Source organism: Pelodiscus sinensis, chromosome 3 (assembly GCF_052426305.1).
Source record: "Pelodiscus sinensis isolate ZL-2025 chromosome 3, ASM5242630v1, whole genome shotgun sequence".
NCBI lineage: Eukaryota > Metazoa > Chordata > Testudines > Trionychidae > Pelodiscus > Pelodiscus sinensis.
Window position 1 is genome coordinate 96,477,916 of NC_143054.1, and position 24,065 is coordinate 96,501,980.

At 48.4% G+C, this 24,065-nt stretch overlaps 1 protein-coding gene across 1 annotated transcript; it reads right to left on the bottom strand.

Annotated features, from left to right (window-relative positions):
• Positions 1–16,286: 16,286 nt before the first annotated feature.
• On the bottom strand, positions 16,287–17,315 carry LOC102451156 (trace amine-associated receptor 9-like). The gene has a single exon (XM_014580146.2). The coding sequence runs from the start codon at positions 17,313–17,315 to the stop codon at positions 16,287–16,289; it is 1,029 nt and encodes a 342-aa protein (XP_014435632.1).
• Positions 17,316–24,065: the final 6,750 nt, after the last annotated feature.

Here is a 24,065-nt window from a genome sequence, read left to right on the forward strand (position 1 = left end):
CCACCTCAGGCTGAGCCCCCCCCACCTCAGCACTTCCTGCCTCAGCCTGAAACCCCCACCTCAGCGCTTCCCATCTCAGATAGAGCCCCTACACCTCAGTGTTTCCAGCTCAGCCTCGTCATCTGCTCCCCACTCATCACCTCAGCACTTCCCTCTTCTTTAGTACGTGTCCCTGCTTTTCACCCCCACCTCAGTCTTAGCCCCATCCCTCAACACTTCCTGTCACCACCTCTTCACCCCCACCTCAGCACTTCCCACCTAAGCCTTACCCCCTCCCCCACCTCTGCACTTCCCTCTTCAGACTCTGCACCCCACCTCGGTGCTTCCCATCTCGGACAGAGACCACCCACCTCAGTGCTTTCAGCTCAGCCTGATCGTCTGCCATATTCTGACCACCTCAACACTTCCCGCTTCTTTAGAATGAGTCCCTGCTTCTCTCCCTCCGCCCACACCTCAACACTTCCCACCTCAACTTGGACCATGCACCTAAGTGCTTTCCTCCTCAGACTGAGCCCCTCTCACTTCGGCCCTTGCCACCTCAGCCTGAGCCGCTCCCATCTCAGCACTTCCCACCTCAGCCTGAGCCCCCCAACTCAGCACTTCCTGCTTCAGCTTCTGCACCCCTCCTCAATGCTTCCCATCTCAGACAAAGCCTCCCTTACCTCATTGCTTCCAGTTCAGCCTGATCTTCTGCCACCCATCGATCACCTCAGTACTTCCCACCCTCACTTGCTGGGGTCCAAGCCCTGCTCCTAGACAGGATCCCAATTTGTGGGGAAGTGAAACCTGCCCCCTATGGATCGCTGCTCCTGGGGCAGCTTGTATGCAGGGCAAGGGCTGCCCGAGGCTGCTTCTTGTGGCGCTGGCTGAGAGGCCTAACCTGGGGCAGAGGAAAGCTGCTAACAATGCCCATGGTTTGCAGGGATTGGGTTGCTGAGGGTGGGGCAGAGACGCCTGGGGAGCCAGCAGGGGGCTCTGAGAGCCAGAGGGTATTTTGATGGGAAGAGGGGTACAGGAGAGAAAACCAGGAATGCAGGGGGCTCTAGTCCCAAGAGGAGCTGCACTGCAGCCCAGCTCCAGCTCCAGCTCCAGCACCAGCAGCTACCTGCCATGCAGCCTGCCTTGGTAGCAGCCAGGCAGCCACCATACAATCCTGGCCCCAGCTCCTGCCCTGGGGAAGAGCTGGAGCTGGGGGTCAGGGCCACATCGTGGCTGCCTGCATGCTCTTGGGGTGGGCTGCATGGTAGCTGCTAGAGCTGGAGTCCAGACTGTGGTGCTGCTGCTCCTGGGGCTGGGGCCACGATAACACTGATTAGCAGAATGCCCATGGCTAGGTTTTGTGTTTCTATTGGTGGTGTGCATTCACACATGCCTTGGTTAATAAGAAATTATATTCCACACATGGATGGAGAAAGATTATACATGTATGGAAAAGATTAGAGGGACCCTTCTTATACAAGGCCCTGATTGGCTGTCTTCAGCCTCCCTTTTATTTGCTGGTGCCACAGCCCTCTCCAAGGGCTAATTAATCCCTTGTTAAGCAGTGCAGGGGAACCGCAATACTATAGAGCAACAACAATAATTAAAGGTCTAGAAAATATGAGCTATGAGGGAAGGTTGACAGAATTGGGCTTGTTTAGTCTGGAAAAGAGAAGACAGAGAGGGGACATGATAGCAGTTTTCAGGTATCTAAAAGGGTGTCAGAAGGAGGAGGGGGGATTGTTCTCCTTGGCCTCTGAGGATAGGACAAGAAGCAATGGGCTTAAACTGCAACAAGGGAGGTTTAGGTTGGATATTAGGAAAAACTTCCTGTCAGGATGGTGAAACACTGGAATAAATTGCCTACGACGGTTGTGGAATCTCCATCACTGGAGTTATTTAAGAGCAGGCTAGTCAGACATCTATCAGGCATGATCTAGACCAGAGCTATTCAACTGTAGAAGCCCGGAGGCCACAATGATACTAACAGGACATGCTGAGGGCAGCAGTTAAGTGTGGTTGCATATTTATGCAAATATATGCAAATAGCTTCTTTCACATTGATGGGCATGAATACAAAGCACGTCCCACAATGTCCTGGTGCTCCCAGCACCTCCTCTCAGGGGGCTAGAAACGCCAACACCTTGTACCTGTCTGTTCCAGCCAGCCTGTCCACTTGTGTCTTTCAATGCTCATCTTGCCTAGAAGACGCATTGCTATGTTCAAAGGATCCCACGTTAGGTATGTCTAAGTGGGATAAAAGGGTTGGAGTTGTTGCCAGGATGGGCTGCGAGCTGGCTGCCAGAGCTGGAGCCACAGCTGATCCTGGGGGCGGGGGCGAATTTTGTGTCTCATCCGAAAGGATGGATGTAATATCAGCTATTCCTTATAAGAATGTTTAAGAGTTTCCGACAACAGGCACCAACGTTTGTCAGGTTGATATTTATAAACTTGCAGCAAAGGTACCGTGAAAAAGAGAGGTATTAATATATTAGGGTGGGTGACTTTTGTGACTCATGTAAAGACTAAGCCAAATGTGGGGTTTTTGTAATAGTCTTCTGGCTATTTGGGATCTTAAACAAGCTCTGCAAGCAAGCCCTGACCCAGGAGCAGCTGGGCAGCAGTCACAGCCCTGGCCTCAGCCTCAGCCTTTCCCCAGGGCTGGCGCTGTGGCCAGGGCCATGTAGTGGCTGCCCAGCTGCTCCCAAGGCAGGGCTGTGCGGTGAGCGGCTGTCCCATGTGCTGGGGCTGGAGCCGGGGCTGTGGTGTGGCTGCTCCTGGGGCAGGGCCCTACTGGGGCAACTGCACTGCAGTCCCAGCCTCAGCCCCAGCCTTGGGGAAGGACTGAAGCTGAGATGAGGATCATGTGACGGCTGCCCAGCTGCTCCCAGGGCTAGGCCACGTGGCGGGCAGCTGCCCTTGTGCCAGAGCTGGAGTCAGGTGTCAGCTCCAGGCCCGGTACAGGGGTAGCCACCTGCCTCGTGAAACCAGGTTTACCTGTGCCGATCAAGAAAGGCTTCTTTGTCGGCGCAGCGTGTCCAGACTGCCCCGATCTGCCGACAAACAGCTGATTGGCAGAGCGGGGCAGCCATTTAAATTTAAATGAAGCCGCGATTATTTTAATCGCGGCTTCATTTCCCTCTGCCGATCTGGCTAATCTACATGCCTCCGTCGACGGAGGCATGTAGTCTAGACACACCCTAGTACAGTGGTCTTCAACATGGATCGTGGCACCCCTAGGGGTCGATCGCCAAGGCCAGCTGGCCGGGCGGTTGCCCTGCTTTGATCCAGCCCAGCTGGAGCGTGGCACAGCCTCAGCAGATTGAAAACTGTGGACCGTGAAGCTGTGCCATGCTCCAGCTGGGCTGGATCAAAGAGGGGTAGTTGCCCAGGTGGCTGCCCCTCTTTGTTAACTTTTTGGCTGGGCTGGGAGAAGAAGTGCATGGTACACTGGGAACAGGGCTATGATGCACTGTTCCCAGTGGGCTGTGTGCAGGGTCTGAGAGCCACCTCCTCCAGTGACAGTGACAGTGGCCCTGGACTCTGCCTGTCCCAATCTGAAGCCACTGCCTGCAGGCAAAGGGCTGGACTGGGCAAGGAAGAGACTCTGCCCCCTCCCCCTCCCTGAAGGTTGCAAGTCCCAGCACTACTATCCTGCCAGTGAGTGTGCTGGGAGCACAGGGATGTGGGGGCAGTATGGAAGGGGACAGAGGGTGCACTGAGGGGCATGGGACGATGAGGGGATCAGGCTGGGCTGGGGAGAATCATGGGGCTGAGGGGAGCGAGGATGGAGCAGAAGAAAGATGTGAGACAGGGGGATTCCATTTTATTTTGCAGAAGCTGCTCTTTCATTTACTCCCTACTTTTTAGCTTCCTTCCCCAACTAGCTATTTGGCTGCATTATCACCCTTTCACCTTTTCTGTATTACTGCCCCAACCCCCTCCTACTCCAAACTCCCTCTCGTACCCCCACCCCACACCCTCTCCTGCCACTAAACTCTCTTCCAGACCCTGCACCCCCCTTCCCATCCAGATACTGAATCTTTCCCACTTGCTGGCAATCCTATCCCACATACTGAGCCCCACATTTTTGTTCCCACCCCAGAGCCTAAGGGGGTCCACAAAACCCACTAACTCTGGAACCCCAGAAAAGTAAATCTGGCCTACGGGAAGCCCTGAACCTCAGTCCTCCCTGCCCCTTCCCCTCATCCTGTCGGGGCTGGAGTGCCAGAAGAGTGAGGTGTCTCATTTGGGGGCCACATTAGTGAGAGTTGGAGGGGTTTGGAGGAGTTTTTTTGCTTTTCACTTGTGTTGTCCTCAACTGATTTTTCTGTGGGTTAGTAGCCCCTGACTCAAAAAAGGTTTCCCACTTCTGCCATAAATAAAGAAAACATTGAAACCTTTTCTGTTGGATGTGTTTTACTTTATTTAAAATGAAGTTTGATCAACTAACATGAGAAAGTTAAAATGCTTAATCTGTTTAATAATTTAAATTAAACCATTCTCCCCAGCTGCAGCACTAGCAAAATGGCTTGGGTATAATTATGTAATTAACTAGCCAATTACCCCATCTTAAAACAGGATTTCCAGGTCTCCCCTACACATCCTATTCCCTTTCTATCTCTGTCTTTTCTCCTGAGCCTCCGGTCTCTCGCTTCATCTCTCTCTCTCTCTCTCCTCCTCCTCCTCCTCCTCCTCCTGCTTCCCCCCCTTTCTCAGCTCTCATCCTCCTCCTGCCTCTCTCTCTGTCTCTCTCTTCTTCCCATCCCACTCTCTATATCTCTTCTCCTCCTCCTCCTGCATCTCTCTCTTTCTCTCTCTCCACTCTCCTCCTCCTCCTCTCGGTCTCCTCCACTTTCCTCCTTTTGAATCTGGTGCCCTTTCCTGACATCAGCGACGCACGCTCTTCCAGGCCCCGCCCTCTGGCTGTGTACGTCACTGCCCCGCCCCCCTTCACCTCCCGCCATGGTGCTTGGCTGACTTCTGTGCTGCTCAGCCAGGCCGCCATGTGGGAGCAAGCGATGCAAATGGCCATGCTGCATGGGGACTGTGAAGCCCAAACGGCCGTTTGCGCCACTTGCTCCTGTGCGGCGGCCCAGCTGAGCGGTGCAGAAGTCAGCCGAATGCCACAGCGGGAGGCAACAGCTCCACTCAGAGGCAACAGAAAATGTTGTTACAGAGTTACAAAGTCAGCATTACGGAGCCACAGACGTTGGGCTTTTATATATATTTACTATATGATGATAATATACGCCGCTCAGAGGCAACAGTGCCGCCCAGAGGCAAGAGAAAATGTTACAGTGTTACAGAGTCTCAGACATTGGGCTACTTTATGTAATTAATGGTGAGTTTTCATTAGCAACAGGTAGTCTGTGGAAAGGTTTGGAGAGGGCAGGGCTTCAAGGAAGGAGTGGGGTCTCAGCAAAGGGATGGGGTAGATTCTGGCTTGCCCTGACATTTAAAACGTGATCTTGGATGTAAAAATGTTGGAGACCATCGTTCTAGTACAAAGACATTTTCTTTACCTTGATTATTCCTAAGAACCATAGCAATATAAAAAGTTTTAATACAAAGTGTCTATATTATGAAAAGACCTAATACAAAGTTTCTATAAGACATTATGAAGCCTATACAGTTTCCATAAGACATTACAATACAAAGTTTCTATGAGACATTATGAAATGACTAATACAAAGTTTCTATACAACATTATAATACTATTCATCTACAGAAAGAGACCCATAGCCAGGTGAGGGAGAAGCTGCATCAACAGAGGTAAGTGTGACTCTTTCCTGAAGGCATCAGAGCTCAGGTTTACAAGGCCTGTGTTAATAGCGTCCCCCCCCCCCCCCAGCCTCACTGGGACACATGCATTCTTCCTACCAAGGAACTCACAATCACCCTCCTTCTCTCCAATATCTGACCACCTCACAAGTCACTAATGCATATGGCCTCACAACTGTACAGAGGGGAAACTGAGGCACAGGGAGGTTAAATGACTCACCCCCATACCATTGTCTGCAAAGTCCCATGGCAGCACCCTAAAGACTGGCCCATCCTTTTGATCAGTGCCCATTTCCCTGTGGAAGGATTAGGGACATGGGAATATTTTGATACGCAATTCTTTGGGCCGGGGCTGGCTTTTTGTTCTGGGCCTGTAGTGTTGGGCATCATGGGGCTCTGGTCCCTTGTTGTGGAGCTCCAGCAGTGCCCATAGCACAATGTTCTGTGACTAGCATGGCATCAATTACCACATCTATTCATTCTCCAGCATGGATTCAACAGAACCAGGTCCTGTGCCCTATGACCACGTCATACTATCCCAGTCCCTTCCAGCAAGGGGCAGCACTGCACACATATAAACTCCCTCCCTCCCCCATGATTTCTTTATTCCATTTCTGTCTTGGAAACATTCATGACAGAAAAGCATCTCAGCAAAGAAGGCGTGTGTTACTGCTGCACACGCACTAGTAGTCTGATTAACAACAGTCTTGGGTCTTTGGTCTCACCCTTTTCTCCCCTCCCCACACAGCTTTGTGTTCTTTGGCTGTATGTACACATCCTACCTGCAGGAAGTCACAGTGACGAGGTGTCTTAGAATGCATTACAGTCCTACGTTAGCATGCAAGCAAGCGGGGACAGCTGCACTCAGTCCAAGGAATCACAGTCCAAGGAGAAGCTGTACCACAGCCCAGGCTCCAGCAGCTGCCCTGCAGCCCACTTCAGAAGCAGCCACCATGCGGCCTTAGCCTCAGCTCTAGTCCTTCCTCAGGATTGGAGCTGGGGCTAGGACCACATGGTGACTTCCCAGAGTCTCTGCCAGGTGGTCCCCACCTAAGTTACATCACAGTATACACTGAACCTTTAAATGGAGCAGATTCTCTTCTACTACGAAGGGCCTTTTTATGTTCAGATAACAGGCTTGCTGTTAGACAAAACCTATGCTCTTTTATGGAGATTCCATTTGTGTGATTTCTTGATTGGCATTTCCTTTATAAAGTTCTCTGTGATTGAAAGAAATGGTTGCTTCCTCGTCTCTGCCCCCTCCCCCATGGAGAATATTTAATATTATCGTAAGGAAAGAAAAAAAAACCTGACTTGTGCTCCTAACAATCCACCATTATCTTTTTAATTTTAAAAACAGGCACTGAAATTATTTGATTCTGAGTAGCGTAATTCAACTTGCTTTTTTCTCCTTTCCTCAGTATAGTAGTGTAACTATGGCTAGAGGGTATTCAAAATATTATGGACATATATTGTTGTATTAATAAAGCATTTACAGCAAAAGGTTACGTTAGTTTGCAGCTATTTTTCACTAATGGCTACACAAGTTTTATAGGCATAAGAGTTAAATAAGTAAGGTGAAATGGCAGAAGAAAGGGATAAGATATGCAAAGAGAAACTTCCACTTACCAACATAGAATTTATTAAGATGAACTAGAGATCTTGGGCATTACAGATCTAAAGTGTGCGAAAGTTGAATCTTGAATCATAATCATCCAACAGTATGGTTGTTTCTTCAGACTTCTACCTATACTTAAAATACTAGGGCTACCCCCCAGTGTAGCCCCGGCTGCTGGAAGACCTGGAGCAGCTGCCCCCCAACGTGGCCTGGCTTCCCTGAGGAACCAGAGCAGTCTCCCATTAAGCAGCTCTGGACACCAGTGTGACTACCCATCACGTGGCCCCCATCCCCGTCTGTCAAAGATGTCACCTCCCCGCAACGTAGCCCCTTCCCCAGCTGTGGGAGCAGCTGCCCCCAACGTGACCTTGGCTGCCAGAGGAACCAGAGCAGCTGTCAGGCCATGAGAGCAGCCACCCCTTATGCGGCCCTGCCCCCAACCTTGGCTGCCAGAGCAGCCACCTGATATGTAGCCCTGTTCCCTATTTGCCTCTAGAGAAGCCACCCGCCATGAGGCCCCATTCCCAACCGTCAGAACAGCCACCTGCCATGAGTCCCCAGCCACTAGAGCAGCCAGAACAGCTGCTTGCCAGGAGGCCTCTACCATGTGACCCCAGCCCCAACCCTAGCCACCAGAGCAGCCTCCTTCCACGTGGCCCTGGCCGCCGAAGCAGCTATACCACTCACTTTCCAGGTCCAGCAGGAAAGTGGGTGTTGCTACGTGGCTCTGTGAGGAGGTGAGTGGGCTTAGAATTCTGTGTGTGCAGCTGTGCAGGTGTGTACCCTGGAAGGAACTTAGCCTGTGTCCTATGGGAGGTCAGACTAGATGACTGCAATGGTGCCTTCTGTCCTGGGAATGCAGGACTCAACAGAAGATGTAGTGAGAAAGAGTCTGGGGAACTTGGCTTTGCAGTAACATCACCATTGATGGAAACCATCACATAAGAGGTTTTTGAACTGGATCCTCACTAACCCTGAGTGCCCAAATGGCTACAGTGAGAAATGTTATCCCCAACTTCACTGAAATAGCTCTTTCCCTCCAATCAAAAGTAAAGCTGATCAAAAGTCAGAATTTCTGGCCCCTGGGAAATTTTGACAGTTGACATTTGTTTTTATATTGATGAAAAGCTGAAACATCTCAACTTTTTACAGAATGAAAACTTTAGCATAATTTTGATTTGGAAATAACACAATGTTTTATTTCAACTTGTTCTATCAAAATAAAATGTTGTGATAGTCCTGAATCTAAACATTTGCTTTATGTTGGTTCAACATTTAACTACATTTGTCTGCTCTGTCATAGAGCATGTAGGGAACTGCAAATGAAGCATCAGGAGAATGGAGGGCTGAGGCAGAACTCCTAGCCAGAGATTTTGAGCAGCCAACCAGGGTGATAAGGAAAGCACAGCACGGGACAGTGCAAATCAGAAAGGCTTTGAAAGGAAGTTTTATGAATGGCCAGTTTTGAGAGTCATGCATGTTGCTCTCAATGAGGTTCCCCTGCATTGTATGTTTGCATGTAATCTCTCACCCCAGCCCTGAAATACAAGCAATAAAGAGACTGTTGGTCAGAGATCATGTGTTTTTATTTAGGGAAGACAGCAGGGAAAGAAAATAAGTCAATGGTGGGACCTGAAATGGGGAGGGGTATCAGAAATGTGAGGGCAGCCTTTTGCCTTCCGAGACCTTAGAGTCTGAGTGTGAGGCTGCCCTTGAATACCCCCTGATTGTTTTTGGGGGTAGAAACTATGGAACTGGGTGAGAAGGGAAAGTTGTTCTACATGGGGTAGGGAGGGTTCCTCTCTGCCAGGAGCTCCATCACAGGCAGCAGGGATGAAAAGACATTCTCCTGTTTCTTCGCGTGCTGCTCCCTGCACAGTCTCCTCTCCTATCACTCTGCTATCCTCTCCTACCACACCATTTGCATCTCCTCAGGAAACATATGCCTCCACTCAGTTTGTTCCTTAAACATGTCTTCCTTTGTCCATTTTCACCCGCAGATTTGTGCAAGCTGGACAGCTGCTGGAGCCAGGGGAGTATGCAGCAAGCTCCTTGCTGACCCTACTGTAATGAAAAGTTACAAGGGTACACATTACAGGAGATACATTGTGGAGCCTAAAACCTAATCTGTTAACATACAGTGAAGGTCTCTCTAAAGATAATGAAGATGTGTTCTGTGCAAGGCCAAAACCATGTTTAGAGTGGCCAGTGTACAGCAGGTAAGCAACAAAGTTCTCAAGGGAACATCTGGACTCATGTGGTTTGGAGGCAGGCATGGCAAGGGGCTTGCTAGGGCAGAACACTGCAGGTGGGGATGGCAGGGGCAGGGCAGTGGTTCACGCAGCTTCCCTCCTCTGTTCCTGCTACACCCTGCCTCCTGGGAGAAGAAGGAACTTATGAGCAGGAGAGCAGGAGGGAGGGAAGAGGTGTCAGAGGCTGAAGCCCTGCTAGCAGCAGAGGCAGCAGTTAATAGCTTCCCCTCCTCCTTCATCCAGATTGCCATGCAAGATATCAGTCTTCTCCAAATCACACAGAGTGATAGGGTGCTGATGCTGACTGAGTGTGGCCTGAAACCTGGGCCTTATGCAGCAATGCTTTGTGCTGCAATGACACCACGTACTGACAGACCACTTACTGCTGGCTTGGCATGGGAAGGTGTCCTACTGTGGAGAATGGAATAAGGCAGACCTCCCCAGAAACTTTGTGAGAAGAATCAAAGAGTTCCTATATGAGAGCTTCATGGAGATATTCAGGGAGGATTCATGCTCCATCTCCAGACACATGAACAAGCTGTTCTGGGCCCCTCCATTTTGTGTATGCATAGAATATACCACATACAACACTCAATTGCCTTAACCCACTTATAGCAAGAAAAAAAATTAGGAACACACCAGAAGTACCCGACTGCGAGATTCCCTGGGAGGAGAGGATTGTCTCCAAAGTGATGAAAAGTTCTTGGCTTTCGCCACTCGTCAGCTGGCCCTTCTCCTCCCCACTGTCCACGCTGCTGCCCTGAGTATCTTGGGCAGACTCCATGGTCAGGCTTGTGAAGTTGGTCGGGTCCCCCCCAAGATCATATGCAGCTGGTTTGTAGAAGCGACATGTTTGCTGTAATGCACCAGACTATCCATTTGCCTCCTTAGTTTTGTGAGAGGACTGCATCATCTCCTTTATTTTAACACAGCACTGCTGGGAGCCCCTGGAGTATCCTCTCTCCATTGGTCACTTTACTATCTTCACATAGATACTGGTGTTTCTTCTGCAGTTTCGGAGCTCAGGGGGAATGGATTCCTCCCTTCATGCCTCCATGAGGTCCAAGATCTGCACTCTCCATGCTGGTGCTCTTTTGTGCCCCTGGAAACTGGCACCGATGGAACTTGAACTAGTGGAAGTCATGGCTACATGTGCTGCTTGCTCTGAAGGGGTATGTCTACACTACCCCGCTAGTTCGAACTAGGGTGGTAATGTAGGCATACCGCACTTGCAAATGAAGCCCGGGATTTGAATTTCCCGGGCTTCATTTGCATAAGCCGGCCGGCGCCACTTTTAAATGCCGGCTTGTTCGAACCCCATGCCTCGCGGCTACACGCGGCACGGGCTAGATAGTTCGAACTAGCAAGCCATTCCGCACTATGTGTACACCTCGTTCCTCGTTCGATTCAAATGAAGCCCGGGATTTGAATTTGAAACTCACTCCTGGCTGGTCCCACTGCAGAGAACACAGAAGACAGCGAGGCGGTCAGTCAGCCCTGCCCACAGTGTCCCTGAGCCCCGGGCCCTCCTCCCTGAGCCTCACATGACACCACACAAATGTGGCTTGGGCCCAATCAATCCCCTGTGTTTGTTCACATAAGGACTAGTTAAAAATCCTGGGAGTGAAGTGAAACTCCATGGATTGTTACACTGGGACACATCACTGTGAATGAAGACCCCTTGTCTGTGTCCTAGCCACTTGGCATGCTGTGTCTGTCTGTCTAGCACTGTGTACACTCCCAAAGGTAGAGCAACTGGTTTCTACTCTTCTCACTGTGAGCATACACCATGATGCTGTAGTCATGTTTGAGTACACATCTACATTACATGGGAGCAAGTGTGGCAGATGAGGTCTGGGTTCTTGGACTACTGTCAATTGATTTCCTCAGAGACGGAGCCAGGGCCACTGGGAGTGTAGTGTCCCTGCAGCAAGACTCAGTGGGCCAGAGGCCCCGGGCTGCCTGCTTCCCCTTCTCTCCCCCCCGCCCCCAGCCATCAGATAAGTAGCCCAGGGAAGTGTGTGGCCGCAGTGGGGGGATTCCCTCAGGGGCAGTCTAGGGGCCGGGAGCAGCCAAGGGGCTCTGTGGGGGCCACACTCACAAGGTTGGCTCACTGTGCTTTTCCCAGGAACAGCTGCTGTGTCACATGGGCAGGCATGGCTGTGTACTGTGTGCGGCACCCTTCGGAATGTGTGGGGTCTGGCCTGCACCATTGGGGCTTGGCTCCTTCCTGCTGGCATTCCCCCTGCCTTCCCCTGGGCAGGACATGTGTGAGCATCAGGATCCCCAGCGTGCCCTGGAGCTGCCTGCTGAGTCCACGTGCCACACAGTCAGGCTGCACAAGGTAGCATGTGTTACGTATTGCTGCATGGTGTGCAGCTGGGACTGCCCAAGTGACACTCCCCCCCCCCTTGGGCACCCAGCTCCCCCGCCCTTGTGAGTGACAACTGCTACACTCACCGGAGGATCAGTCACTGGTCTCGGACGAGGCCCAGGAGACATTCCAGTTGCTGGGCACTGGCTTCAGGTGGAGGGTGATGGTGGGCGGTCCTCTCCCTCGTCCTCGGAGGTGGTGGTCAGGTCTCCCTGCTCCTCCAGGTCAGACGGCCTGACCACCGGAGTGCGCAGTCCAGTGTCCATCATGGGAGAGGGCCCTTCCACCACCATCTCCCCCAGGATGGCGTGCAGGCACTCAGAGTGGGGGTAGGTGTCGGCTCCTGCCCCCCTGCCCTCACTGGCTTTCACATAGGCCAGGCGCAGCTCCTTAACTTTGGCCTGGACCTGTTCCAGGATCCAGGCCGGTGGCCCTGCTTGGCCAGCACCTGGGCCATGCGGTCAAAGATGTTGGCGTTGCAGCACTGGGCCTGGGGGTCATGGAGGGCTTCCTCCTACCCCCACAGGTGCAGGAGGGCCTCCATCTCAGCCCCAGACCAGCATGGGGCACACCACTTGCTGCCCCTCCATGGCTGCTGGGAGCCCTGGGGTGGCTCCTGGGATGCGGGTGCACCCTTTCAGGGTGGCTCAGGGGCAGACATGCCTGCAGAGCTGGAGTGAATGCAGAGCCATGCATTGGAGCTGTGCTGGCTGTGGTGCTGCTGTGCAGCATCTGCAGGGTGCCTGGCCTTTAAGGGGGGGGGGGGTCCAGCAAGCTGTGAGTGTGGGTATGGAGCATCCAAGCAGCCACCTGCATTTTTTCCTGGAGGCCAGTTCTTGCGCAAAAACTCCCTGCAGCCCGTCCAAACTGCCTTCTTGCACAAGAAGGCTTATTCCTCGTACGAAGCACTACAGGTCTTGCTCAAGAAGCCCTCTCTTCCGACACTTTACTGTAAATTTTCTTGAGCAAGAACACGCGTGCAGTGTGGACGCGCTGAAAGTTTTTGCACAGGAATGGCCGTTCTTACACAGGAAGCCTGCAGTGTAGACATAGCCCTGAGTAAAATCTTGGGCCTATTAAAGTCAAGGACTGTTTTACCATTGACTTCACTGGGAGCTGGATTTCACCTTAGAATGTTATTGTCTTTTAGTGTCTGTTATTACTAGAACCCTCCCCTGTCTGAGGAATCTTTGTGCACATGGAGGAGACTTATTTCTACTCAATACTTCCCTGGAAAAAAGGCTGGTCTTGCTGGGCATTTCCTGTGTGAATATGTGGAAGTCAGTTGGGGTATGTCTACACTACCCCGCTAGTTCGAACTAGCGGGGTAATGTATGCATACCGCACTTGCTAATGAAGCCCGGGATTTGAATTTCCCGGGCTTCATTAGCATAAGCGGGGAGCCGCCATTTTTAAATCCCCGCTGCTTCGAACCCCGTGTAGCGCGGCTACACGGGGCTCGAACTAGGTAGTTCGGACTAGGGTGCCTATTCCGAACTACCGGTACACCTCGTTTCACGAGGAGTAACGGTAGTTCGGAATAGGACCCTAGTCCGAACTACCTAGTTCGAGCCCCGTGTAGCCGCGCTACACGGGGTTCGAAGCAGCGGGGATTTAAAAATGGCGGCTCCCCGCTTATGCTAATGAAGCCCGGGAAATTCAAATCCCGGGCTTCATTAGCAAGTGCGGTATGCATACATTACCCCGCTAGTTCGAACTAGCGGGGTAGTGTAGACATACCCTTAGGGATTCTTCTTGCTCCCATTAAAAGTCAATGGGAGTTTTGCCAGCAGTTTAAAAAAAACCCAGCAGGACGGTTAACCCCTTTTTTTGGGTTTTTCAAAGGAGCGTATTTTATTAACCATTAAATGAGGATAATAATCTCCATTCCATATGGCTGTTAGGGAACTTAACTCATCACAAAAGCACTTGAACATCCATAGGCTGTCAGCAATATATGGGTATGTCTACACTACAAAGTTAGTTCGAACTAACGGACGTTAGTTCGAACTAACTTTCATAGGTGCTACACTAGCGCTCCGTTAGTTCGAACTTAATTCGAACTAACAGAGCGCTTAGTTCGAACTAGGTAAACCTTATTTTACGAGGACTAACGCCTAGTTCGAACTAGCTAGTTCGAACTAAGGGCTGTGTAGCCCTTTAGTTCGAACTAGTGGGAGGCTAGCCCTCCCCAGGTTTCCCTGGTGGCCACTCTGGGCACCACCAGGGAAACTCTATGCCCCCCTCCCGGCCCCGGACCCCTTAAAGGGGCACGGGCTGACTACGGTGCCCGTGCCAGGTGCAAGCCTGCCAGCACCCAGCTAGCAGACCCTGCACCTGGCACGGCACAGAGCCACCCACCCGATGCCCCCCAGCCCACCCCCTCTTGCCGGGACCAGGCTGGCGGCTCCCGGGAGCTTGCCCTGGACCGCAAGAGGCGGGCACCTTCCTGGGCTAGTGCGGACATCGTGGACCTCGTCCACGATCTCCGCACTAGGCACAGGAAAGTGGCCATCTAGGGCAGGAGAGCTGCCAGCCTGGCCACCCAGGAGCAGGTGTGCAAGAGAATCAAGGTGGTCCACTGAGACCCCCGACCCTGAGCCCTGAGCTTACAATGGCCGTCCTGGGTCAGACCAAAGGTCCATCTAGCCCAGTAGCCTGTCTGCCGACAGCGGCCAACCCTAGGGACCCTGGAGGGGATGGACCGAAGACAGTGACCAAGCCATTTGTCTCGTGCCATCCCTCTCCAGCCTTCCACAAACTTTGGGCAGGGACACCACTCCTACCCCCTGGCTAAGACTACTCCATGGACCCAACCTCCATGACTTGATCTCACTTCCCTTTAAACTCTGTTGTAGTTGTAGCCTTCACAGCCTCCTGCAGCAAGGAGTTCCGCAGGTTAACTATTTGCTTTGTCAAGAAGAACAACTTTCTCTTACTAGTTTCAAGCCTGCTACCCAGTCCTTTCCTTTGGTGTCCTCTAGTCCTTCTTTATGGGAACTCAGGAAGAACTTTTCTGAATGCACCCTCTCCACCCAACCCCTGCTTTTAGAGACCTCTATCCTGTCCCCCCTCCGTCTCCTCTTTTCTAAGCTGAACAGTCCCAGTCTCTGTAGCCTTTCTTCATCTGGGACCTGTTCCCAACCCCTGATCATGTTAGTTGCCCTCCCTTCTCCCAGCCTTTCTCTTCCCCTCTCCCACCTCCTTTTCCCAGTCTCCCCCAGTTTTGTTCAATAAAGACAGAGTCAATGTTGGAAGAAACGTTATCTTTATTTTGTACATCAATAAGAAGGGGGGCTAGGGAAGGGTAAGTGGAAGGAGGTGAGGGAGGAATGGGGTACGAGCCCCCGATGGGGATGACTGGGCTGGCTCTGCGGGCTTCTGGGGGTGGAAGCTCTCCTGCAGCCCCCCAATTGCCCCCTCTCCCCAGATGGCAGCCTGCGGCAAGTGCAGCCGGGCTGATGGCCGAGTGCTGTGATGTGCCCAGTGTGGGTACTCCGGGCACTCCAAGCCAGAACTTCTTTGCAAGCGGGGCACCCCTTAGAACTGTGTGTCCGGGGTGGGGGTCGGGACCCTTTAAGCGCAGTCCTCGGCTAGCCTGAGACAGCATCTCCATGCTCTAAGTCCTCCTTTTATGCCCTGCCGGCACTGCTTCCGGCCATCCTTAAGCCCTGTTCAGAGTCCACTCAATGTGGACTTGCTAGTTCGAATTAGCAAAACGCTAGTTCGAACTAGTTTTTAGTTCTAGATGCGTTAGCTCGAATTAGCTTAGTTCGAATTAACTAATTCGAACTAAGTTAGTTCGAACTAGCGCTGTAGTGTAGACGTACCCTATGAGTGTAAAATATCAATATATATGTTTCTGATTTAGTAAATAATGATGCCAAGTACACTTTAAAAGGATGGGAAAACAATCTGTTTCTCAGTATTATTAGTACTTCCAAACAAATGGAGATGAATTTCACTATAAAACTAATTTTTGATGCTTTTTTGAATTATTTTAATTCTGAAGACACATTTTATTTTCTCAGTCACTCAATTACCACCAACAGGTGTTGTTCTGGTATTGTTTCATAGCATAATTTAGTATTCATTATTAGTACGTGTAAATACATTTTCCTGTTATCATATGATAAACCTGTTTTCACAATTATACAAAATATAAAATCGAAATGACAATATTTCATCCAGAAAAAGAAATATGCAGCCAGATATTATTGAAAAGAGCAATGACAGTGAAATGTGATGTGAGTAGCTCTATTCAGTTCCGGATAGGTTTTCACTCTGTAAATAAATTCATTGTCGAGCAGTCAAGCCGGAAGATTTTACAGCTCACAATCACTTTCATTGCTTTTCGAAACCACGGATAAAAGAGAGAGTAAATCAAAGGATTAATGGCAGAGTTGGAATAAGTAACCCAAACCATAATGTCAAAGACAAGGGGTGGAGTTATAAAGTTAAGAAAAGCATCAATTATTACAGTTATAAAATAAGGTGACCAGAATATCAAAAAAGCTATCACAGCTATGCCCAGAGTTTTAGCAGCTTTCCTCTCTCTTTTGGCAACTCTGTCACTGTAATTTTCAAATGACTGGGTATTGTTGTTCATAATCTCTATCATTCTAGCTTGTCGTTTAGCCACAGCAAAGATCCTGTGGTAAAGAACTATCATTGTAAAAAAAGGTATAAAATAAAGTAGAGAGGATACAACCACCCATGTTTTGTTGAAGACAAGCTGACAGCTCCCTACACAGGAGAGTGCATTTTCTAATTCTCGTATCCCTTTGTCATTAGCCCCAGAGAAGACAACAGAAAAACTGTATGTTAAAGAAAATATCCATGCAGCAGCTATGAACATTCCTGAAACAGGCACTGTGAACTTAATTGGGTAAATCAAAGGATCAGTGACAGCAACATATCGATCAATAGAGATGAAACACAAGTGAAATATTGATGAATAACAAAAAGATGCATCTAAACAACTGTGGAATCTACAGAATGTTTCTCCAAAATACCAACATGTTTCAATAGATCTTATACTGCTGAAGGGCAGCACAGTCAGACCCAAACAAAAATCCGCACATGCCAAGGAGGCTATCAAAAAATTTGCAGGAGTGTGAAGCTGTTTGAAATAAGCAATTGAAATGATTACCATGAGGTTTCCACCTAGTGTAAGAATTGTCAGCAAACCAAGCACACCATATAAAGTTATTCGGATTCCAGAAGACCATGATGTTTTATAGCAAGATCCATTAATGTTCTCAAAGCAGTATTGTACTTCATCGTTTGGAAGAAGTGCTGAAGTCATGTTGTGCTTTTGTAGTTAACTACCCCGGTCTGTTTAATATTTGCATTTGTATACTGACACTGTTTGGTCTAACCCCTTCCAATTTTAAGTCTGTCTGAAAAAGAGAATTAAAGTTGACATGAGTCAAAGTACAATAATTCCAAAGTGTTGCATTATATCTACTAGTACACTGAAAACGTTAACTAAATTGGTCATAAATACTAGAATATAGCAAAATATCTGTTATTAATACAGCTTTCAATGGCATTTTTAAATAAGCAAACAAGTAGCAAAAAATCTTTATTACTGAAAAGTGTCTCCTCTCTCATAATATAGAATTTATTTTTACCTGTTCCTTTTTATTTGTTTAAATTTCCTTGATGTTTGATCTTTCTATTTAATTCAGTTGCAAAACTACCATGACTTCCCTGCAGTTGGAAAAGGTCTGCATGCCTTATCTTTTCAGAAGCATTTCTTCTGATACCAACCTGGATTAAAATGTGGACAGCAGGCAGGAAGAGATGCGTACTTTCAGTAGTTCTTTATCTTCAGACTTGTATTAGCTTGAACATTTTCCTCTCAGAAATGAGGGGTGGAGTGAGGGGAAAAACAGCAAACACAAGGGAAATTTAGTAATGATCCCAGAAAGTGAATTCTCCCTGGTAAAGGATGTAATCACTGACAGGTTCATAGAGTCTGAAAAACATCATAAAGCAAACTATTTTGATTCATCACGAGACAGTCGTTTTCTTGTGACTATTTAGTCTTTAAGATTCTACTAGACTGTTGTTTTTTAATTTTTTCCTGTTAACAGACTCGCTCGACTATCCTTCTGAAGCTTATCTACTCACCGTCTTTTTTTCTTCCTCACCTTCTTTCCCTCCACCCACCACCTCCTTCCCTTATTTATTCTTCGATCTGGACTTCCAACACTCTAGTCATCTGAAGAAGTGGGTTGTGCCCATGAAAGCTCATGATACCATCTACATGTTTTGTTAGTCTTTAAAGTGCTACTAGACTATTTGTTGTTTTTTAAATTTTTCCTGTTACAGACTAACTCACCTACCCCTCTGAAGCTTTTGTAACTATATACAGTCATGCATATGTTTGAGCTAGGTCTCATTGTAAGATATTTCTTTATTTTTTGAAGGCAAATGTATCTGGTTCCCACAGCAATGAGGTGTTATCTGAGTATTACTATTGAATTGTTTTTTCGGGAATAACAGCTGAGGAAATTGTGGTCATATATAATAAATCATGTATCAAAGAAAATCAATCCTGCTTTTATTAATCTTGCAATGGAGTCTCTCTCTCTCTCTCTCTCTCTCTCCTTTTCACTTGTTTTATGCCATTTTTCAACACATGGGGCCAAACTCATTCCAGTGCTAAGATTAGAACAAGATTGCAGCAATTTATGTCATCCTGAGCCTGGTGTCTGCTGTGGTCCAATGCAGCTACTATTGCAAACGAGGGCAGCCCTAAATTTCCTCCTAGCTGCCGTTAGTGATCAATGGCTCGATGTCTGGTTAGCAGTCGGTATCAAGTGGAGTGCCCCAAGCGTCGGTTCTAGGGCCAGTTTTATTCAACATCTGTATTAATGACCTGGATGAGGGGATGGATTGCACTCTCAGCAAGTTCGCGGGAGACATTAAGCTAGAGGGAGAGGTAGATATGTTGGAGGGCCGGGATAGGGTCCAGAGTGACCTAGACAAATTGGAGGATTGAGCCAAAAGAAACCTGATAAGGTTCAACAAGGACAAGTGCACAGTCCTGCACTAGGGACAGAAGAATCCCAAGCACTGTTACAGGCTGGGGACTGATTGACTAAGCCGCAGTTCAGCAGAAAAGGACCTGGATATTACACTGGATGAGAAGCTGGATATGAGTCAACATATCCAGAATGCTAATGGCATATTAGGGTGATTAGGATGCATTAGGAGGAGCATTGTCAGTAGCACTAAAGAAGTGAGTATTCCCCTTTATTCAGCACTGGTGAGGCCCCAGTATTGTATCGAGTTCTGGCCCCCCCCATTACAGAAAGGATGTGGATGCATTGGAGAAAATCCAGCAGAGGGCAACCAAAATGAATAAGGGACTGGAGCATATGATTTACAAGGAGAGGCTGAGGGATTTGGGCTTGTTTAGTCTACAAAAGAGAAAGGTGAAGGGAGATTTGATAGCAGCCTTCAGCTACCTGAAGCGGGGTTCCAAATGGTATGGAGAGAGGCTGTTCTCAGTAGTGACAGATGGCAGAACAAGGAGCAATGGTCTTAAGTTGAAGTGGGGGAGGTCTAGGTTGGATATCACGGAAAACTATTTCACTGGGAGGGTGGGGAAGCACTAGGGAGGTGGTAGAATCTCCATCCCTAGAGGTTCTTAAGTATCGGCTTGACAAAGCCCTGGCTGGGTTGATTTAGTTGGGATTGGTCCTGCTTTGGGCAGCAGGCTAGACTTGATGACCTCCTGAGGTCTCATCCAACCCTATTATTCTGTATCCCTCTATGTGATTCCTCAAGAGCGTAGGCTTCCAGAGTTTTAGCCACCATCCAGCTTGGGAAGAGACCTACATCTCTCTACATCCAGACCAGGATTTTTCCAGGTTGTGCTGTTCCTTGCTTGTAATAAGCTATGCTCAGCAAGCCAGAACTGACTAAATAAGCTAGAACCTGCCTTTTACTGACTCTTGGAACAGCTGTAAATGCCAGCAATTATGAGTGACCAGACAGGTATTTAAAATGAGTACTTTATTTTTAAAATCACCTCTGGAAGTATTACAGAGAAAACATTTGAAAACAATGAAAGTTTACCTGAGGTAATGCACACTAAAGAGCTTCATAGACACCTCAACTCCAATCTTGGCATCAGTCCTTCCAAACCTACATTTTCAGTTTTTCCTGTGGCTGCTAGTTCATAACTGTCTCTGCTTCAGAACCAGAACAAGCAAGAGAAGTTCAGCCCTTCCTTTATTCAGCTTGGGTCTTTGATATTGGCCTTAGGTCCTCAGGGTATAGCTTCAAAAGGCTTTTGCATAATCAGAGGTGGGGAATTTGTATTCACCTCTCCTAGATATTTCTCAGGAAGTCCACTTCATGCATATTGTCTCCAGATACTATTTTTGTCCTGCATGTTGCCCAATATAGTCCTTTGATCATCCCGGCCTTGCATCACGTCTCCTTACTAGAGAAGTTACCTATGATCTTGGCCCAAAAACCTCTGTATCAATCACATATACAATTTATGAATTTTGTGCATGATTATGAGAGCTCTGTATTATAGCACTCTCCTTACCAAGCTGCAAACTTCATTTTGAATGTGCAGCTTTTTGTCTTCTCTGTTGTCCTTTTATCTCTATGTATTGGCCTGAAATTCCACAAGTGCAGTGGCAAAGGCCTAATCACAGAGGGTCATTAAATAGGGGTGGTCTTAAATTCCAAAAGGAAACACCTTGGACAAAAGACTGGAGAACTGATTTGTGAGGGGAGAGCTCATCTGATAACTAAGTTGCTTGGTAGGATCCTAAGGCTCAGGCTGTTAACACCCTAAACCTGACTAGGAAGTCAGGAGCTGCTCTGTTTGGAGTTTGATGGTTATTTTCACTAGCACAGGATGAGGTAAACTACTGCAAGAGCCTAATGAGGCAGAGGGACTCTGTCAATCTGAACACATGGCCCAAGGGGCATGATTGACAGAACTGGGTTTAAAAGCATCAGAGGGACAGCCATGTCAATCTGTAACTGAAAAAACTTTAAAAAACAATGAATGGTCCTGGTGGCAACTCCTCCTAGAGGGCCAGGACAGCACTCCCCTGCCAGCATCCCACCCAGATGCCCTCCCCTGCAGCCTGCAGGCAGTCGGGGGGAGGGGGGGAGGAGACAAGGCTTCACAGGCTGCCACGCCTCCTGCGTCCCCTACCTCCACGGTCTGCAGGCTATCTGCGTGGGGGGCAAAGCTCCGGGGGCTGCCCCTTCTGCAGCGCTTCCCCCCCCCTGCAACCTGCAGGCTGTCTGGGGAGGCAAGGCTTTGGGGACTGACCCCCCAGTAGCTCCTCTCCAGACTGCAGGCTGTGTGGGGAGGCACTAGGCTCCAGGGACTGCTCCCTCCTCTAGCAGCCCCCCATGTCGGCAGGCTCTCTGGGGTGGGCGGAGAGGGCAGGCTCCAGGTTTCAGGCAAGGGGGCTCCTTACTGGTATGTTTGCAGGCGAGATGGCAGAGCCTGAGCCTTGCTGGCCACTCTCTTGGTGCTGCAGCTGCTCCCAGTAGCCACAGAGGGTGTGTCTAGACTACAGGTTTTTTTTGTTTTTTTTTAAAGTGGCCTTTTTTTGAAAAAAACTTCCCTTCTGTCTAGACTGCTGCCAAATTCTTTCAAAATTAAATCAAAAGAACATGGCTGGTTTTTTGACCGCGGTAAACCTCTTTTTACGAGAAAGTGCCTTTTTTTGAAAGAGCTCTTTCGAAAAAAGGCATTCTTGAATGCAAACAGGTCTTTTTTGAAAGAGAGCATCCAGACTGTTGCAGATGTGGTTGCAGTCTAGATGCTATCTTTCGAAAGAAGCTTGTCGTCTAGATCTAGGCTCTCAGCATTGCGTCTCTCCCCTCTCAATGCCCCTCCCTTTTTCATTCCTTCTCTCTTTGCCCCCTTCCTTCCCGTGTTATGGGAAATAGTCCGATTCCCAGCACTTCCTGTTTTCCAGGCACAACCAAACCCTGAGCTTGGTTTAAGTTACAGCAAGAGGAAACTGCATACCAAAATAGGTGATCCCAGCTCTTATGGTTTAGGAGCAGTTCTTGAACAAATAGACAAACAGACGCACAGACAGGTGGACTCACAGACAGACAGACACCCTCTAATATCCATCGATAGAGATAGAGATAGATTTGATGACAGTGAGGAACAATAAAAAAAAGAAAATAAATTCTTCTGAGCAGGTGAAATAACTCTCTGTGGAGAAGGCGTCTAAAGTCTATGTATTATTCAAGATCCACCTAAACCCTATGTTGAGAACATAAGCAGTTGGTAGGCCTTATGCTGTCCTATATACATTTTGCTCAGATTGGGAGAAAGGTTTAAAGTAGTATAAATGGTGCCTATATGGTAGGCAAAATATACTGATAATGTGCACAGAACCCTACCTATTTTTGGATACCCTACTTGAGTTCTCTTTGGCACGCTTGTGACCTGAGTTTGCATTTGGCATGTTATAGCACTTTATTTGCTCTCATTGAAGAAAACCACTGCTATGAGTTATCAGCACTACACAAATCAGACCTGAAGTCTCTCAGGATAGACACCCAGAAAAGGAAGACCTCACAATTAGCGTGAAAAGTTTTGTATGACTTGCCCAATATCACACAGGGAACTCTGTGGCAGAGGCAAGAATAGAATCAACTTCTTTAGTCAGGTAACTTGCTGCCCACTTCTCCTCTTTGCCTGCCAATGAAAGAAAGTTTCCCTGCTCTCAGTGCCTGTGTCTTATGCCACACCTGCCTCTGGCTGCTATGAGGAGCAATTTCTGAGGAAGTTCCATGGGGCCTTGCAATAATAAGCTGGTACATGCTCAATCATTGCTTAGGAATGTCACATATGAAGTATGGTCAGTAAATAAGAGTTGTGAGGGACAGACAATGCCCAGTGCAGATGGAATCTTCGGAAGTTAGCTGACAAACTAATAAGTCTCTACAGATAGAACTTCTTTAGTCCTAAACTCTCAGGACCTTACAGGAGCTGAACCAGAGAATTTGTCAAACCATAGCTCCGTGCCGAAAAAAAGCGGAAGCCATTTTTATGCTAATGAAGTGGGGGAGATTTAAATCCCCGCTTCATTAGCAATTGCGATACGTCTAATTTGCATCCCTTTTACGAAAAAGGGATGCAATCTAGACGTAGCCGTAGTGAATATGTGTGAACTAAGATTTTCAAAGAGTTGCAACATGGCCTAATTTGTGTGAATTTTCATGGAGATGGCAAAAGGCACATGGCAGACGGCCATCCCCCCTGACATACTACCAGATTTCAAGTTCCTACTAAAAAGCCATGAAGATGCTAGAATTTCAAAATGAAATTGCTGACACCATTTTTTTAAACGGGAAAAATAACGTATTTCCTCCAATCTATGTATGTAAAAAAACCAAATCATTTTTACTGACATTTTCCAATCAATCAGTCAATCAATCAGTCAGTCTATTTCATGGAATCATAGAATCATAGAACTGGAAGAGACCTCAGGAGATCAACAAGTCCAGCCCTCTGTCCAAGGCAGGACCAATTTCAACTAAATCAACCCAGCCGGGGCTTTGTCAAGCCGAGACTTAAACACCTCTAGGGATGGAGATTCCACCACCTCCCTAGGTAATCTATTTCAGTGCTTCACCACTCTCCTAGTGAAATAGTTTTTCCTAACATCCAACCTAGACCTCCGCCACTGTAACTTGAAACCATTGCTCCTTGTTCCGCCATCCGTCACTACTGTGAACAGCCTCTCTCCATCCTCTTTGGAACCTCCCTTCAAGGCTGCTATCAAATCCCCCCTCACTCTTCTCGTTTGCAGACTAAACAAACCCAAATCCCTCAGTCTCTCCTCATAGGTCATGCGCTCCAACTCCCTCGTCATTTTGGTCACCCTCCGCTGGACCCTCTCCAGTGTGTCCACATCCTTTCTATAGTGGGAGGCCCAGAACTGGACACAATATTCCAGATGTGTCCTCACCAGAGCCGAATAAAGGGGAATAATCACTTCTCTGGATCTGCTGGCAATGCTCCTCCTAATGCACCCTA